The sequence below is a fragment of the Triticum urartu genome, chromosome 6 (assembly GCF_003073215.2).
Source record: "Triticum urartu cultivar G1812 chromosome 6, Tu2.1, whole genome shotgun sequence".
In the NCBI taxonomy this organism is placed as follows: domain Eukaryota; kingdom Viridiplantae; phylum Streptophyta; class Magnoliopsida; order Poales; family Poaceae; genus Triticum; species Triticum urartu.
The window spans coordinates 457,990,967-458,009,894 of NC_053027.1; the positions used below are offsets into that span (position 1 = coordinate 457,990,967).

Sequence of the window (18,928 nt, forward strand, 5' to 3'; positions counted from 1 at the left end):
GTGTTTTCGGTCTCCCCTTGGCCGAAATGAACTTTCCGGCCATGCCTTGGCCGAAGAGGTGCGTACCTGAGACGAAAAGACCTTTTTGGTCAGGAGTAAGCCGAAAAATCCTTTTTGGTCGGGAGTAGGCCGAAAAGTACTTTTTGGTCAGGAGTAGACCGAAAAGTCCCTTGGGCCTACCTTTCCACGTTAATGGTTGGCCGAAGTTGCATGGCTCCACTCTTCGGCTTACGTTAGGCCGAAGTGATTTTTTTTTAATTTTGGTATATAAATACTGTGCAACCATTGCCCATCTTAGACATTGAAAAAAATATATTTTCGCGCAACCCTTTCCCCTCAATATTTTCCCGCCACCCGTTTCCCGCCATATGTTCCTGCCACCCATTTCCCGCCAACCCTTTCCCGCCATATATTCCCGCTAACCCTTTTCCCGTCATACCACAGTTGTTCTTTCCCACCATTTTCTCCTCTCTACATATACATTGTGATTGCTTGGTTTTCCTACTAGTTCGATACCTTGGTTTCATAATTGAGGGAAATACCTACTGTTGATGTGCTACATCATCCTCTCCTCTTGGGGGAAATACCGACGTAGTCCTAGCGACACCATCAAGTAGAGTTTCTGGCGCCATTGCCGGGGAGGATCTTCAACATAACCAGGTTCCTAATCACAAATCTCATCTCCTCGCAATTTACATTATTTGCCATTTACCTCTCGTTTTCATCTCGACTACACTACACTAGACTGCTTATCCACCTCCGTCTGAAGGGGGTTTTATAAGTAGAGAGGAGAAAATAGCGAGAAAGAACGACTGTGGTATGGCGGGAACATATGGCGGGAAAGGGGTAGCGGGAAATGGGTGGCAGGAACATATGGTGGGAAGGGGTTGGCGGGAAACGGGTGGCGGGAAGGAGTTGGCGGGAAAATATTGAGGGAAAATGGTTGTGCGAAAATATTTTTTTTAATGTCTAAGATGGGCAATGGTTGCACAGTATTTATGTACCAAAATTTTAAAAAAATCGCTTCGGCCTAACGTAAGCCGAAGAGTGGAGCCATGCAATTTCGGCCAACCATTAACGTGGAAAGATGGGTCCAAGGGACCTTTCGGCCTACTCCTGACCAAAAAGGTCTTTTCGGCCCACGTACGCACCTCTTCGGCCAAGGCATGGCCGAAAAGTCCATTTCGGCCAAGGGGAGGCCGAAAACACCCTTTTCGGCCCACGCGTGGCCGACGGGGTGCTAGTTTTGATTTTTCTTCACTCTTTGCTATAGTTTCCGAATTTTCTATAAAATACGGCATAGTTTTGAAAAAAAATCCACAAATTGGTACCCATGCATTTCACCATAAAAGATAGAGAAATGAATCTAAATTCAGTTGACGACGGACGAGTAGTCTAACACTAAGATGACATCCACTCGCAGATGTCTCTTTGGGCTCTAACAACGACAAGAAGTATCTGCGGTGGACGATTGGAGCCACAAAGTGGGAGGCAGCGACAAAGTAGTACAAGCGGCGGGGGGTTGGAGGGCATGAGCCAGGAGGTGATGAGTCGAGGTTTCGTCATTCCAAGGAATCACATAGAACATATGGGGAGTGGCGGGCTGGCGGACGAGGCCATGTGGGCTATTGTAGGTTTCGGGGAGGGCCACGCGGGGTTAGATGTTGACCCCACATGTCATAAGAGTTATTTTTATTTACCAATTCTTTTTAGGTATTAATTGGGTTACCGTGAATATAAATTTATAAGCATACCCCATCCATAGTTTTTTTAACACGATACAGACACAAGCGCTCATACATACGCACATACACGCATCTGTATGAACACAACACGCACACCCTACCCCTATAAGCACTTTCGAGAGACTAAGCTGACATATCATTTTGAGATTTACGAAGTCACCGTAGGCACCTCGTCGTTGACGAGAACGAACACCAGGACTTGAACCCTGACGGGTCGGGGATACCACTGTCCCTCTAACCATCCAACCACAGGTTGGTTCACCCCATCCATGATTTTGCAGGTATGCGTGGGAGTACCCGATGTTTATGGGTAGGGTACATGAGGAAAAACCAATATCCACGGACAAATTTGCTGTTCATAGATCAATCTACAATAATTTTTTTTGGATAATATCCTTTTCTTTTTGGGTTGGGACAACATAGTACTGTATGATTTTGCATGGGACATGTTGTTTTGTGTACTACTACCAGCAGAGCAGTGGGACCAAGACGCAACGCAACACGAAGTCAGAAGTCACCAACCGAAGACAACCACGCAAATACGGAAATACGCCGTCCGGGGAGGTCCATTCTGGAAAACACGCACGAAAAAGCGCTCCTGGACGGGGAAGACGACCTGGTGCTCGTGCCTCCCTCCCCCGAGATCTACCAAAACCCGCGCCCCGCCCATCCCGTTCCTCCACCTCACCGTCCGGCGAGCCCCGAGCACACCAGATCGCCCGCGTAGCTGGCGGCGCACCGTGGAACCGCGCGCCAGTCAAGGGTGGTGGTCCCAGGCGCTCGAGCCGGGGCGCGGGCGACGCGGAGACGATGCCGGTGGCGGCGTCGGCCATCTACTTCCTCAACCTCCGCGGGGACGTCCTCATCAACCGCCTATACCGCGACGATGTCGGGTGCGTCTTGCCGCTCCCCTTCCTCACCTCCCTGGCTCCCTGGGTTTTGAGTGGCAGATCTGAGGCCACAGGATCGTTGATTCCGGTCGTAGCCTGTAGTTATGGAGTAGTAGATCGCTAGAAGGGTGTCAGGTAGCTTGTGAATTTCGATTGCTGCGTTGAGTGACAAGTGAAATTCTGCGGGGAGGAGTGCAGTTGACGGCCACACTCCGGTGGTTGGCTCGTTGCGGCACTGCAATTTGCCCATTGCGCGCTTCAGTTTGTTGTGGCGTTCCTAACTCATTTGCATTTTGAACTCGTAGTTTTGATGAGTGAGGCACTGAGGCACTTTGGACAAGAAAAATTGCTGCATAGTTCATTTCATCTCTTCCGGTGGGCTTTGACAGTAGTTAGTAGTCACATCCTTCTGTAGTCGAAATTTTACTTCTACTGCAAGCCAGCTAACTTCGAAATAGTAACCATCGGACTGAAATTAATTATTAATATTAACCCTCGCACCATAGATTTCCAAGAGGTCTTCGAAAGAACGGCAGAAGTTATTAAACATCTCGTAATATTCCCAATGTTCGAAAAAGCGGAAAGTGCAAGTCAAGCGGAAGGCCACAGCTTAGAGCAATGGGCACTTAAGCGCGCTTAAGCGTTTTTTGAGATTGGCTAGAATTTGACAGATTTTGAATAATATACACAGGAAAATAGGAAACATGGCACATGGGTAATTGAAATAGCATCTAAAATACAGTTCACACCATAGCAAATACACATCAGGTTCACATAGCAAGCAAAATAACAACTAAAATGCAGTTCAGTTCAAACAGACACAACCTAATAGAGATCATGCAGCCTGAATTGTGCCAGAATATGAAGGAAATAGTTCCCGAACAGAGCCTAATAATAAGATAAATGGCACATTGCCATTATTGCGCAAGCAGACAAGCAGAAGTAGTTCAAAAACAACCAAGTTATGGCCAAATTTAAAAAAACCCCGCTTAATATACCGCTTAGGGCAAAAGCGAAGCGTTTTGCCATCTCTCAGTGCTTAAAAACCCGCTTAATATACCGCTTAAAAACGCTTTCTTGAACACTGAATATTCCCACAAAATGCAATTTTTATATTTGTACTAGCAAAGTGCTTGTGCGTTGGAACGGATCTACAATCGACTAATGTATGTTCACAAACTTGAAAAAATCACCCTGGTTTTGATATATATCACTAAAAATATGTTAGGTTTCACCCAAAATAGACTAAGGGGTTTTCTGAAATGTTGGGGCAGAGTGGCGAGGGCCTTGTTGCAAAAATGCCACAGCTTACCTTGCATGTGTTAGACGCAGATCGAATGGTCAGAAATGACGGATGCAGACACACCATCATCACCAACTGGATCTTTTATAGGAATAGAGATAATGGAATTGATACCAGTAGAAATCATAAATATGAGAATGTTTTCATACATGCACATTGATAGTAGAAACAAAACAAGACCATTCAATAAACCTGCAGCAATGTGCTGTAATCCTGTATGTGCCATGGTTTTCGAGTCGCGACTCATCCGAGTCACTTTGGGGTAGCGACTCGGAAAAAGTCGAGCCTGCAGCTGCAGTTGCGACTAGTCGCGACTCGCGACTCGAGTCGACACTAAGTTGAGTCGACATTTTTTTGCGACTCATCGACTAGTCGCGCGGCTCGAAATCCATGGTATGTGCTGAGCCTATTTCGACATGTAGGTCTTACACTAGTTTAATATTGAGCAAGCGACATTCCATCTATATGATATATTGTCAACATAGTCATTGTTTATGAAGGACACTAAAACATGTAAATATGGCACTAGTGTTGAGTAATGCAAGCATTTTTTTTTCAAGCTCTGTTGATAAACGTAGGACATGGATGTAAATTTTAATGACGTTTGTTCCACCATGTCCTTTTCTTTCTTTCTTTCGTTCTTTCTTTCTTTTGTGCACATGTATTTATTATCACCTGGACAGCTGTCTCATCATTCCAAAGCGATCTCAAGAGGCTACTTAGGTCATTTCCTCTCATAGCCTTTCTCAGTTATCACTTCAATAGGAAACAGTCCCGCGTATTCATTTTGCTTCTCTCACTTTCCATTTCCTGCTTATTTGGTTGCACATACCTTTACATTTAGTGACTAAACCCTATCGTGTTCATGTATGGCTATGCAGGGGAAATATGGTTGATGCATTCAGGATGCACATTATGCAAACAAAAGAGCTTGGTACATGCCCTGTTCGACAAATAGGAGGCTGTTCCTTCCTTTACATGAGGATCAGTAATGTTTACATTGTGATCGTGGTTAGCAGCAATGCTAATGTTTCTTGTGCTTTCAAGTTTGTTGTGGAGGTATGAAGTTTCTGTTGTCTTATGAGCATTTCCAAATAAATTCTATATAACCCACACAGACATTATGATCTTGATGAATATAATATAATCTAAAGAAGATAATTGATGTTTTTCTTTTTCACTAGAAATATTTGTCTGTGATGTTTGTGTATTTGTCTATTCAGAGCAAAAGAATGTATTAGTTACTTAACAAGCCATATGATTTTCTGAAGTGTTCTGTCAAATTGTAAGATAATGTATCATCTCAGTCCGAGAGATTTAAATGATCATGTCATCTAATAATGGTATTGATGTTTGGCTTTGTTTGGCGACTGGAATTTTCTATTGCGAAAAGTAATTGGTGATGGTACATCAGAATCACCAAACCCAACAGGGTACAAGCAGGTGGTACAAAAACTACAAGTTTTCAATGCCTAGATGGTGTGATGTTCCATGTTCATCACTGCTGGGAATAGTTTGATAGGACTAAGTGAATAACAGAACCCTTTGTGCTCTATATGATTTCCTGAGGGCCTGTTTGGAAGAGAGGGATTGGGCTAGGAATTAGTTTAATTTGTATGTTAGGCCAAAGATGATTCAGTGATGAAACTAAAGTTGCTAATTCGATGTAGAGATTCTAATCAATGTATACATCATGTCATCATCCTTATGAGCAATTTAACATGTCCTATCTCATTCGCCGTTATTACTGCTGAAGATTATTTGAAATTATCAGGCAGTGGCCCTCTTCAAGTCCTACTTTGGTGGAACTTTTGATGAAGATGCTATCAGGAATAACTTTGTGTTAATATATGAACTTCTTGATGGTAAGGGCACATCCGATTTTGGACTTAGCTTTCTGCTTCAGTTCCCACCATGGATTCTTTTTTTTGTTTGCAATATTGACTCTGGCAACTGTGCAGAGATTATGGACTTCGGTTATCCTCAGAATCTCTCCCCTGAAATTTTGAAGTTATATATAACCCAGGAAGGCGTACGGTCGCCATTTTCCTCCAAGGTCAGAAATATATGAAAAATGAAGTCTGCTGTATTGGATATGCAAAAAAATAATTATGTGTTCCTATTTATTTTCTAGGAAAGTAACTGAACCATATTTCCTTCTCTCTGTACTGATAGCCTTCGGATAAGCCTGTTCCAAATGCGACCCTGCAAGTTACCGGCGCTGTTGGTTGGAGAAGAGAGGGTCTGGTGTACAAGAAGAATGAGGTATTTGAATTAAATACGTAGGGAGGCTTCAGCTGTATTCCGAAAAAAAGCAGAGGACTAACATTTATAATGGTCCTAGTTTCCTATCAGTGCTTGGGCTACTAGCAATGCCATCATCCCGCATACATTTTAAATGCATCTCATTTCTAATGCATATTGTACATGTACCAGCATTCCTGTTAAAGCAATGGCCCATACTTCCCTCAGTTTTCATTTATTTGTTGTCATTAATATCATGTCATTGTTTGCTTCCATTTAGCAAGTGAAGTAACAGTAATAACTAATGAGTTCTTCTCGTATGTTAGGTTTTCTTGGACATTGTTGAGAGCGTAAACCTTCTTATGTCTTCCAAAGGTATTTTATGGACCATCAATTTTTTGTTATCTCGTCTGAGGTTTCCGGTGTCTTTCCTGTTCAGCTATTTGATGTCCGCCGTGTATATTTCTTACATTTCTGCAGGGAGTGTTCTACGATGTGATGTGACAGGGAAGATTCTTATGAAGTGCTTCCTCTCTGGAATGCCTGATCTGAAGTTGGGACTAAATGACAAAATTGGACTTGAAAAGGAAGCCCAACTGAAGTCCAGGCCTTCAAAGAGGTACTGCTTTACTGAGTCTTGACACATGATGACAAACTGTGCACATATATATAACTGTTTTGCCGGTTAACATTGTTTACTGGCTACCCAACTTTTGTTGCTTTTCGTAAATGATCTCCTGATTGCTTGTGTTCTCTCCCTCTACAGTGGGAAGACCATAGAACTCGATGATGTCACGTTCCACCAGTGCGTCAACCTAACAAGATTTAACTCAGAAAAAACAGTCAGCTTTGTGCCACCAGATGGTGAATTCGAATTGATGAAGTATTCTTTAGATCCCTATTTATTCTTGCAATTATCAGTACATTTTACAAATGATAGTTTCATTCGCTAGCTGGATTTTGACGGACATATTTGTTCCTAGATATCGAATCACGGAGGGTGTAAATCTTCCATTCCGGGTTCTGCCCACAATTAAGGAGTTGGGCCGAACACGCATGGAGATTAATGTGAAAGTGAGCAAATATATCTACTCGGTTACGTCATAAACGTGTACACGTTTGCTGACATGGTGAATCTTTTGTTACGCAGGTTAAGAGTGTTTTTGGTGCTAAGATGTTTGCACTTGGTGTTGTGGTTAAAGTTCCAGTTCCAAAGCAGACAGCAAAGACGAGTTTCCAAACAACATCTGGCAAAGCCAAATATAATGCTTCGATTGATTCCCTGGTGTGGAAGTAAGTGCAATCTTTTTGTCTAATATTTGCACTATACCAAAGCCAGTATGTGGGTCGTAGTTTAATGGGCTTGATAGTGTGAATTGTTCAGAATGGTGTAAACTAAATTTCCCTAAATTATGCCCTGCCTAGCTGTGAATTGTTCAGAATGGTGTAAACTAAATTTCCCTAAATTATGCCCTGCCTAGCTATTTGCAATTTTAAAGTATGTCCTGTTAGTGCATGTACTGGGAGTTCTTTTTCTTGCTGAGCTACCTCTTGCAGTTATTGCACATTGACCAGCATGAACTCATAAATCATAATGCACATTTCAAACCATAGGATCAGGAAATTTCCTGGACAGACCGAGGCAACGATGAGTGCAGAAGTTGAACTGATCTCTACAATGGGGGAAAAGAAGTTAGCGAACAGGCCACCGATTCAGATGGAGTTCCAGGTTACATTTAATCTCGTTAAGAATCTTATTGTTTCCTTGGCAAGATGGCTATGAGCTTTCCTCCACTCTGTTTTATTTATCTGTTCTGCATTTATAACTGAGAATGACAATGTTAGCAAAGAATCCCAGTATCTCGTTGTTTATGAACAAAATTTTAGCATGTACAATATAAATTGATACTTAAATAATTGGTTGACCTTGGAGTATTTTTGTTTGAGGAGCCTTCATGCATATAATGTGCTATAGGCCCCCCCATGTTGTCTGATTGTTTCCTGGCTTCCTGCACTCTTATTCACTATGATATTTCTTTCCTGCAGGTTCCGATGTTCACTGCTTCTGGCTTACGTGTTCGGTTCCTCAAGGTATGTGGAGCAAGTACAATATGAAACATTGAAAATGTTTGGTACTAAAACCATCTCTTGATGCATTTTCAGGTGTGGGAGAAGAGTGGCTACAACACCGTTGAGTGGGTTCGCTACATCACAAGGGCTGGATCATATGAAATCAGGTGTTAGTGACCAAGAAAAATGGCGTGGGCTCATTATTTCGTGGATTTGAAGAGCTCTTTTTGTACTCATCATGATTGATCAGATGGCACGTAAATTATGACCCAATTCGTTGCAAGTTTGTACTTCAGCAGAGGGCAGATCAGAGCAGGCAGTTTTCCTATGTTCCTTATTTTCATGTTGACATGGGATATGTATTCTCCCCCGTGTCCTGTTTGTCATAGGGCATATTTTTATTGTATATTTGGCAGTAGCATTCGTTCTCGTTGATCAATACACCCCCTTGCCAGTTCGTGCTGTTTTCTCATTGAGTGGGTGTCAAATCGCTTGCAAAACGGTGTATAAATATATGATGATAATGTTGTTGGCTTGCTGTGCCTGTGTTTGATGTAAAGTGGCTATGCCATTCCATCTTGAGAATTTGTTGCAAGGTCTGTGTGAATGCTGATTGATGTCCAAGCATATGTGGTGATTGGTGAAGGATTCCCTCAGTTCAAAAATACTAAATCTGTACCAAAATATAAGACGTTTTTGTACGCTAAACTAGCCTACAAAAATGTCCTACATTTTGATACGGGGCAATAAGTTGTAGGATTTTTTAAAAATACTACTGCTGCTGCTACTACCACTACTAAATTTGTTTTAAATAGTACTCCCTCCTTTTCAAAATCATGTCTATAGATTTGTCTTAAAAATTATTTACAGAATGTCTTAAAAGACAGTATCAATATTTAAAATGTCAATTATTGTGTTTTGGAAGGAGTTTGGCAGCTCCAGCTAAAGGCCTCTTTGATTCACAGAATTCCAAAAACGCAGTAGTAGGAAAACATCTAGTTTGACCATTTGGATCCTATACATTTTCCACCATTGGTAATGGTGACGTGCGCCACATGTCGATTAGCCAGCTTACAACGGAGTAGTTTTGTCATTAGTTTTGAAGGGAGTTATTTCTTCTTTTGCCATAGCGTGGAGGGGTAAATATGTTTAAAAATCAAATCGATAACTTAATAGATGCTCTTTGAAGTTATTGTAAGACATACCTTAGTGAGGGCATTGGTATTAGTTGAAAGAAGAAAGACAAAACAAAACCAATGTGGTAGCACAAAATAATAAGAAAAGAACAAACAAAAAGTTCGCGCACACACAATAGTGAAATTGCACATACTGAAACTTGCACACAACTTTTACTCTTTTTAATATGCAAGAACAAGTGTAAACACTTGTAACTTTAATAAGTATTATTATTTAAGTAAATCAAATACAAAAATGAATTTTATTTTGAGTTCCTAACACAAAACTAAGCAGTGTCACAATTTCATTTTAGTATTGTAGTTTTTGAAAGTTTCTCCTACAAATTTGGCCAAACTTTTCAACATTTGACTTCAAACAAAAAGTATACATTTATATTGCATGTTTTTAAACACGGAGGGAGTAGTATACTTTTCTAAAATGCAAGTCGTAAAAGCACTTTCACTTTAAGAGGAGACTTCACAAACCAAATATGTTTAATAGGACGGGCAATCTTTCTAGCTTTTAAATCAGTACACATTGGAGTGCCGGGAGCCCAATTTTTAAAAAGAAGAATGATGTATTTAAATGTTTTATACGAATGCAAATGGATGTTCACCATGTAGCTTTAATTTTCCTTAACTAATAAGATAGATTATGCGCTACACACAAGGAAAAAACCCGGCCCAAAAACAACATTATACAAACCCATTTTGGTACATCTATTTGTCCTTTTTGTATATGTTGCATATAAATATGCATATTGATGAAAATCCATACACACATACAACACATCTATACATATGCGTACACAACTTCTAGATTTTTTTTGAGTTATAATACATGTTTTTGAAACAACCAAAGCGCATTTTCACATACATTGATTGAACATAAAAAACCGCACAAACAAATTCATTTGCATATGTCCTTCTATATGATAACCCTACTTGGAGAGGGAGAGAGAGGGGGGGAGAGAGAGAGAGAGAGGAGATAGCACAACTCTATTCCAAATATGAGACCGCCCACCATTCCTTGCCAGCGAGGCCACATGTCCCCCTCTTCGTCGCGTTCTTCTTCATGGCAGTGATCTATTTCTCGAGTCATTGTTGCACGCGTCTTCTCATTTGGCTGCGGCATTAACAACATTTTCCTGACTTCGATGGTGCTTTGGAGGTCCGGAGGTGACATCGAGCTTCACTCACGGCGCCCCGCCAACGAGAGTGTAGGAAGAAGACATGTTGATTTTTCCAATGATCTTGTGAGTATTTGTTTGATTCTTTGAAGATGATCCTATAAGCGTTGATTGACTTTTAATATATGATGTTTCTTCTTTTATAAAAGAGATAAGTGCATTTTTCGTCCCTCAACTTACCGCAAAGTGTAGCTTTCGTCCCTAATTTTTTTTAGGTACAATTTCCGTCCCTCAACTCTTAATACTAGGTATAGTTAGTCCCTTGCAGCGGTATTCAACAGCCAAACACGGTTTTGACCTTATGTGACATGATTTTGGCCACATCATCATTGTAAGGTGGCATAGGGTCGCATGTCATTGAGAGAAATCTCTCTCTCTCTCTCTCACGCTTTAGATGGTCAACATGATAGTTGGGGTAAGGATAAGACAATAGGTGGTATATCGGATCTAAACCGACAGAGGAGAGAGAAAGGAGCACAATTCGCCGAGGTCCAATCCCAAACCCTTGGGGCATTCCCCTTACAATGACGACGTGATCAAAACCGTGCCATAAAAAGTCAAAACCGGATTTAGCCGACGAATACTCATGTTAGGGACTAATTCTACATGATATCAAGAGTCGAGGGACAAAAGTTACACCAAAATGTGGTCAAAACAATGACACATCAAATCAAAAACAGGGTTTGATTGAGGAATATCACTACGAGGGACTATACATACTTAGTAGAGTTGGGGGACGAAGATTATACCAAAAAAGAGTTTAGATATGAAAGCCACACTTGGTGATTAGTTGATGGATGAAAAAGCACTTTTACTCTATGAAATGATAAGGTGTTTTTTTTACATGAAAATGAGTGTTGAATGAAAAGAGAAGAGAAGAATTTTTTTTTTTTGAGAAGGAGAAGAGAAGAATTTCAAAAGAAAAAACGAAAAGAGAAACTGAAGAACCGCAGCGGCCACGGCACGCATCTCCGTGCCGTCGTCGACACGGACACATCATATGCGCACATCGTACGGAGTACATCCATCCAGAGTTGCTCAAACACAGAGAGTTCCTCGACCTCGACCTCGACTGGACTCCCTTCGCTGTTGACCCAACCCGCCGCCGCGTCTAAGATGGCATCTCCGGCGCCGCCGCTCAAGGACGCCGTCGGAGTCCTGGACCGCGACCCCTTCGTCGCCCTCCTCTCCAAGCTCATCGGCGAGTCCCAGCGCCTGCAGAACGACCCGCCGGCCCTCGTCCCGCAGGAGGACCTCGTGGCGCAGCACGTGGTCGACGCGCTCCGCCCGGTGTCGACGGACACCGGTGGCGGCCCGCTCGTCGTGCGGAAGGTGAGCTACACCGAAGGCCGGAGCAACGTCATCGTCGAGTACCCCGGCACCGTCCCCGACCGCGTCGTCTCCTTCGTCGGCATGCACATGGACGTCGTTCCGGCCAACCCTAGCGAATGGGTGAGTTCCTAGCAGATTTCGTTTGGACGTGTGAGTGCTGATTTCGGGGCTTAGGGTTCCTGGACGAAGGATTCGAGGGCTTTCTTGATTTGGGGGTCTTTCTAGCTTGTTGCCCGAACTGCACCCTTCCCTGATCTGTTAGTGCCTTCTAGATTGTTCTACCTTGGAATAGATGCATGTTTCGGCGCAGTACTGGTTTGTGGACTTCTGGAGTGTCGTGATTCAAGTTAGCACTTCAGTGGTTCAATTGCTGTATATATCTACTGTTTAAAGTTTCACCTTTCCTCATTGGTGCTGTTTGATTTCGCTCATTTTGTTTCTGTCGCATTATTAATCGATTAGTGATTACTAACAAGTTGTACCTCAAAATTTACTCTTGATTTGTTCGTCAAATTTCTGTTACTTTTGTTGGTTATTATAATCACTAATCAGTGGACTGGGATCTTCTACTCCTGCAGGACTTCGATCCCTTCTCACTAACATTCGAAGGTGATGACAAGGAAAAGCTTAGGGGCCGTGGGACGACGGACTGCCTTGGTCATGTGGCGCTAGTGACTCAGCTCATGCGGCGGCTTGGTGAGGTGAAACCACCATTGAAGCATTCTGTCATTGCGGTGTTCATTGCCAATGAAGAGAATTCATCGGTCACTGGCATTGGTGTTGATGGCCTTGTCAAGGATGGTTTGTTGGATAAGCTCAAGACTGGACCCTTGTGAGTATTGAACTCTGTTGCCTTGATAGAATGGCCAAGTAATGTGTCGTTCGTGAGGAATTCTTGCTGATTTAGTTGGTTATATGTGTGGTATTGTGAAGGTTTTGGATAGATACTGCGGACAAGCAGCCATGCATTGGTACTGGTGGGATGATCCCTTGGCATCTAAATGCAACAGGGAAGCTGTTTCACAGTGGCCTTGCACATAAGGTACTGATTTGGACTCATTAGAACAATGTTCAGTTGCCACTCCTTTTTACTCTATATAACTGTATAGACACAAAATCTAAGAAAGTTGATGAAAAATGACCTCTTGATTCCTTCAGTGGACATATTTTTAGACACTCTTCTTACACCGGGAATAATTATAGTGAAGCGGGGGGAGTAGTAAATATTCTATAGATGTGATCTGTTAAATCATATAGTTGCTAGAATAAGTTAGCATCCTTGCGATTGGTACCAAAGTACCAAATGTAGATATGAATAATGGGACCAAAAACAAAATAACGCACAAAGTATAAAGCAAGTGATCGTTGATACATGACTGGTAGAACTTATTGTGTAATCAACTCTGCTGTTATACGTTTTTTTTTCTGCACATGTTTATTTGACATGTCTTGTAATGTTATGGAGAGAGCTATTCAAGTAGTTCACACGGCAAAGAAGTCCAAATATAGCATTTTAACCTTTTCTTGCTGTCAGATTATAAAAGTGCTTTTGAATTCTGAAGACCCTGTATCTGTTTTTTGTTTTTGTCAAAGGCCATAAATTCGATGGAGTTAAATATGGATGCACTTAAAGAAATCCAAACTCGGTTTTACAATGACTTCCCTGCACACGAGAAAGAGAAGCTCTACAAGTTTGCTACTCCATCTACGATGAAGCCAACAAAGTGGAGTTGTAAGTCCCTGTTGTACCTTTATTTTAAATATGTTTTAGTAACAGTGTATTTATAATATGTGGAAAAGAAAAAAAATCATTGGGTGTGGTCCAAACATGTGATGCTTTGCAGATCCTGGTGGTGGTCTGAACCAAATTCCTGGAGAATGTACAATTTCAGGGGATATAAGGTTCAACTCTTGCCCTGAGGTTCTTAGATTCTCTTTAATTGCACTTGAGATGAAATGATTCAATTAAGTTTTAGTTTGATATGTACTTTTCTTTGTGGTCTAGTTTGATGTGTACTTACTAGTGCTGGAGGAACTGAAACTGAATGTTTTGTTTTGAACACTTACTGAAATTAAATGTGGAATGCTTTATAGAGTAGAGTGTTTACATAGGAGTAAAAAAAGAAAGAAAATGTGATGGACTTGCACTGGTCGCATATCTCTATGTAAGTAAGACTCTAGTAAAAAAATACTCCCTCCGTCCCATAATATAAGAGCTTTTTTGACACTACACTAGTGTTGAAAATGCTCTTATATTAATATATTATGGGACGGAAGGAGTATAATCCATGTTCACCTTTTTATTTTATTTTTGCTACTGTAGTAAGGTTGTCTATTTTTTTATATTATTGAGACTCCATGGGTTTTTGAGTGTTTCCTGACCATATGATTCTTTTGATGTTGCAGGTTGACTCCTTTCTATAGGTAAGTCCATCTCTTATGTGTACAATATGTATTATTCCTTCTCCTGGATGGGCTTCTATGGGTATTAAATGATGTGTTAAATTCATAGTTGCTACTGCTATTATCATGCAGCACGAGTTTTGTTGTTCAGAAGTTAAAAGAGTATGTAGATGATATAAATGCTGGACTTGAAACAAAGCTTCCTACTCGTGGTCCAGTTTCGAAATATGTTCTTCCGGATGAAAATCTGCGAGGAAGGTGAATTAATCTTTCTTTACTGACTTTTACCAGTAATCTTGACGATGGAGGGCATAGTTTTCATTGTTCACTGTTTGAATGTGCTAGGCTTGAAATCTCTTTTGATGGAGATGTGATGAATGGGGTGGCCTGTAATCTCGAGTCTCGGGGCTTTCAAGCATTATGCAAAGCAACTGAGGAAATAGTCGGATACGTAGAGCCGTATTCCATCACCGGGAGTTTGCCTCTGATTCGTGAATTACAGGTTTGAGCGAGAACTAACATACACACTCGTCTTTTTGATGCAATATCTGTGTGCTAAAGCAAATTCATGATGGCACTTTTACAGGATGAAGGATTTGATGTTCAAACTGCTGGATATGGTAAGCACTTGAGCACAGAACAGACGTTCCTGGACTTCTATTGGTCATGTTATTATGTTATATATCAGACAGATATCATGTTCCTAGATTTGCATTGGGTGCCCTAATTTATCGTTCGGTTATCTCAGCTTACGTGAGATAGCTGAACTCTTTTAGTGTATATAAGTGCTCATATGATGCTACCGATATGCTGCAGGCTTACTGAAGACGTACCACGCGAAGAACGAGTATTGTCTGTTTTCAGATATGGCCCAAGGCTTTCAAGTGTTTGTAAGCATCATTTCGCAGCTGGAAGCAGATGCTTAAGCCTTCTTTAAGGGATGAAAGATAACCTTATTGGACACCTATTCCTGCTACTCGGGAATCTAATAATAGTGTTTTGAGCTTGGTCTCAATCATATCTCATACCATGATATTCAAGCTCAGTTTACCTCATAGAATCAGAACTTGTCGAGATCGCGCTGCAGCGATTTCGTTTGCATTCGAATGTTTTGAGTGTACGAGCTTGGTGTTTTTGGTGAACCATACATATCGACAAAAATACAGAAAGCAAAGATCATCTATGCTGTCACTACTCACTACTGCATTTACTCGAGTGTTGCCCATCGTGGATGAAAGTCATCTCGGATCGGACTGCTCCGCGCCGTCAGGTCAGAGTTTGGAGCTAACAGTTCTCGATGCAGAATTTAGGTAGCCATGCTGCCGAGCCAACTGGTACAATACCTTCCAGTGAAAATAAAAAAAATAACTGGGTGCATAGCAAAAATGCAGAGCCATGCCTGCTTGCAGAATAGCGAAAAATCTCTACTATTAGAAGGGAGCTTGTCGGTTTAGCTTTCATCGTTTTTCACCCCCTCCCACCAATTTTCTTTCAAACCATGCAATAACCCTTATTAATTTTTTACCTAACCGACTCCTCACTTCCATGTTTCTGAAGAAATAAATCCCTTGCAAAGCAATCAACGAAAATCAAATAAATCGTCAATAGAAAGAAATTACTTGCAGTTAAACAACAAAGTCAACTCAAGTCACATCATATCCTTCCTTATCTTTGCCTATGGATTCCTTCCCCACAACATATCTCAGTTTCAACTCAGTTAAAAAAAAAATCTACATTGGACCATTAGAATAAAACTAGTAAAAATACCCGTGCGATGTAACGGGAGAAAATAAGTTAACGTGCTTCGTTACGAAGCAAATACTAATAATTCCAATTAGGTTGGCCAGATAAAGGATAAGTTTGATGATTACACACCACATTTTTCGTCTGACTCAGTATAACGTTGTAGATCAGATCGTCGATGCCAGGTGAAAAAATACCACACCAGATCATTAATTGTAGTCTCTTATAGACAATAAAAATGTTGAGCATGCAATACTTTCAAGGTATTTTTACCTCGATGCAGTTGTTGTTGTTCCTCCATAGCATCAATGTTTGGGTCAAAAGGGTGTATCATGTGGTTGCCAACTTCCTCCATACCACCTCCAGATATGTCCATCTTTAGGGACGTTAGGCATGACATCCTTTTTCTGATCTAGATTAATAGCTTCATTAAGATCAACTGACATATAAACGTCTGTGTTCTTGTTTGTTGGCGTCAACACTGCATGAAGACAATTTTTTTTGTTGGACGTGGGGGCTATATGTTTTTGCCGTGTGTGTCCCCACCGCTCATCTAACCCTCGCATCCATCAGGCCCCCAGTTTCTTCTCCTCCCGTCGGTCCCTTGACGCAGCTCCTCAGCGCCGCGGCCACACACACACAAACGCACGCCAGCGCCTGCCTCTATCCCCGCCGGCTGCCCCACGGGTCTCCCCTTAGACTCCTCTTCCCAAGCCTTCCGCGGCCGAAGCCGCCCCCGCAAGCCGTCATGGCCTTCCCCCGGCTGCAACGTGACCTTCCGCCGGCACCTCGAGCTCTGCCCCAACATCCTTGCCGCCCGCCGCCCGGATCCACCAGCCGGCCTGCTACCTCGTCCCACCGACCGGGCCATCTTGGATAGGCTGCTCCGCTCTTCTTCGTCGGAGATATTTTATCGATTGGTGATGCATACATGCGGCAGATCTCCACGTTTGTTTTGCCTTGGCTGTTTGATTCTTGTGACTGGAGAACTTATATAAGTTGCTAGGATACGATGTAATATAGCAGGGTAGGACTATTAGTTACAGAAGAGTTTTAAAAAAAATTAACACAATGGATCAATAGGCTGGACTGGACGTGCTGCATCAAATGGGTTTGGTTGGGCCGTGCCCAGATGGACGATTAAAGCCCAACATGTAGTTCTGATTCGGTTCAAATCGATCGATTCTTTTTTTGCGGGAACTTTAAGACGGTCCGAAAACGGACTAAAATTAGGGAGGAAGAAGCGATAACCCTTTTGGTATAGATATAGATTATTGGTTAGAAAACAGAAGTAATTTATTACCACTCAAATGTTACAACAGGTGTTCAGTTGGCGATGGAATTGGGTGTTGAAAAACTTTGTCTCAAGACAAACAATCAAGGTGTGGTACCTGCTTTCCAATCAAGAGATCAAGACTGTCCGAGGTTTAGCCCTCTTATAGAAGAGATCAAGGAGTTGTTTGTTGGTGTGAATGAGCACGGGGTGATCTGGTCGAGGCGACCGGCGAACAAAGCGACGGATATTCTTGTGAGGGAAGGCTGTGTTAATAAGTTGTGAAAAACTTGGTTTAGGACCCGTTCGGAGGCTCCGCGCATCTCCGGAAGCGGGCGAGGAGCTGGCCGAACGCGCGGGATTCAAGAAGCCTGCTCCTGGAGATCGAGCAGACCGGAGTGCAAATTTGAGAAGCAGCGATTGCCTAGCTTCGCGGAAACGAGAAGCTGGAGTTGCTGGATATTACGTGGGAATGCCCTCACGAAGTGACTCCTCGAAGCGTTTTCCTCTCGCTACAGCGCCCCATGAACCGTTTTTTTCTCGCTACACTGTGCCTTGGACTGTTTCTGCTGCAGAATGCACGCTGGTTCCCGCAAGAAGCGAGCTAGCGCTGGCTCCACGAGAATCTGGCTCGTTTGGGAAGCCAGCGAGCTTCCGAATGGGCCTTTAATGTATCCCCTTTTTTATCCATGACGTATTTTGGACGAAATGGTCGTGAACTAAAAAATAAATAAAGTAGCAATTACCCTAAAAATAGTAAAACAAAATTAAAATACGAACAAGAATTCATGCATCAAATGTTACGAACTAAGAAGGTTTGAATTACTTGAATTAAGGGTCTTCGTCAAAGGAAGGATTCAAGCCAATACTTAACAACACTTTATATGAGCATTGGGATCAAAAGGTTAATTTGGGTTAATATTTGGTGCATAGCTCAGCTTGAGTACATCCACACTACATCATCGGTTCACTTTTGTGGTAACCCAAATATATTAATAGTCTTATTAAATTACATCAGAACTATGTTTCAGTCACTCAATAAATCCGTTTATTTGCGTCTGTTGTAACAAACAAACCAACAAATATACCGTCAAAAAAACATCATAAGCAAGCATTATGCAACACGATCTTCCTCTTTTTTTTCATCTGCAAAGTACTCAATATAGTGCGCCTCTGGTTCAGCTCCAATAGTAGCAGCACTAACACCGAAGATCGTCATAAAAATAAAAAAAATCATCACAACTCTCTCTTCTCACTGTGATCTCTCTCTCTCTCTCTCTTTTCTCCATCTTATAAGCAGCATAAAACAACCTGCTCCATCTCATCTCATCGAACAACAACATAGTACAAAAGAATATCATCTCATCTCTCCGTGTCTTCATCTGACTACACCGAAGCTGCACGAACAACTAGTTGTCACAAAAATCTGTATCTCTCTCATCTCGCTCCCCGTCCCGAGCCCGTCTCCAGCATCGCGCTGTGCCGCGCCGCTCCTGCCATGCTCCAGCGCTGTGCTGCAATAGGAAAGCAATTATATTTTACATTAAAAATCTTTGATTT

At 42.0% G+C, this 18,928-nt stretch overlaps 2 protein-coding genes across 2 annotated transcripts; both read left to right on the forward strand.

Moving 5' to 3' along the window:
• The first annotated feature begins 2,293 nt into the window (after positions 1–2,293).
• Positions 2,294–8,811, forward strand: LOC125514182 (AP-2 complex subunit mu). Its single transcript, XM_048679460.1, has 13 exons — positions 2,294–2,638; positions 4,820–4,997; positions 5,713–5,803; positions 5,900–5,994; positions 6,114–6,203; positions 6,509–6,557; positions 6,663–6,801; positions 6,949–7,065; positions 7,166–7,256; positions 7,333–7,475; positions 7,797–7,911; positions 8,229–8,273; positions 8,346–8,811. Exons 1-13 carry the CDS (start codon positions 2,556–2,558, stop codon positions 8,424–8,426), a joined length of 1,317 nt encoding a protein of 438 aa, XP_048535417.1. The 5' UTR covers positions 2,294–2,555; the 3' UTR covers positions 8,427–8,811.
• Positions 8,812–11,630: 2,819 nt separating this feature from the next.
• Positions 11,631–15,543, forward strand: LOC125514183 (acetylornithine deacetylase). Its single transcript, XM_048679461.1, has 10 exons — positions 11,631–12,069; positions 12,528–12,781; positions 12,883–12,991; positions 13,543–13,681; positions 13,794–13,851; positions 14,356–14,373; positions 14,485–14,610; positions 14,698–14,854; positions 14,939–14,972; positions 15,169–15,543. The coding sequence occupies exons 1-10, from the start codon at positions 11,734–11,736 to the stop codon at positions 15,276–15,278; spliced, it is 1,341 nt and encodes a 446-aa protein (XP_048535418.1). The 5' UTR covers positions 11,631–11,733; the 3' UTR covers positions 15,279–15,543.
• The last annotated feature ends 3,385 nt before the right edge of the window (positions 15,544–18,928 follow it).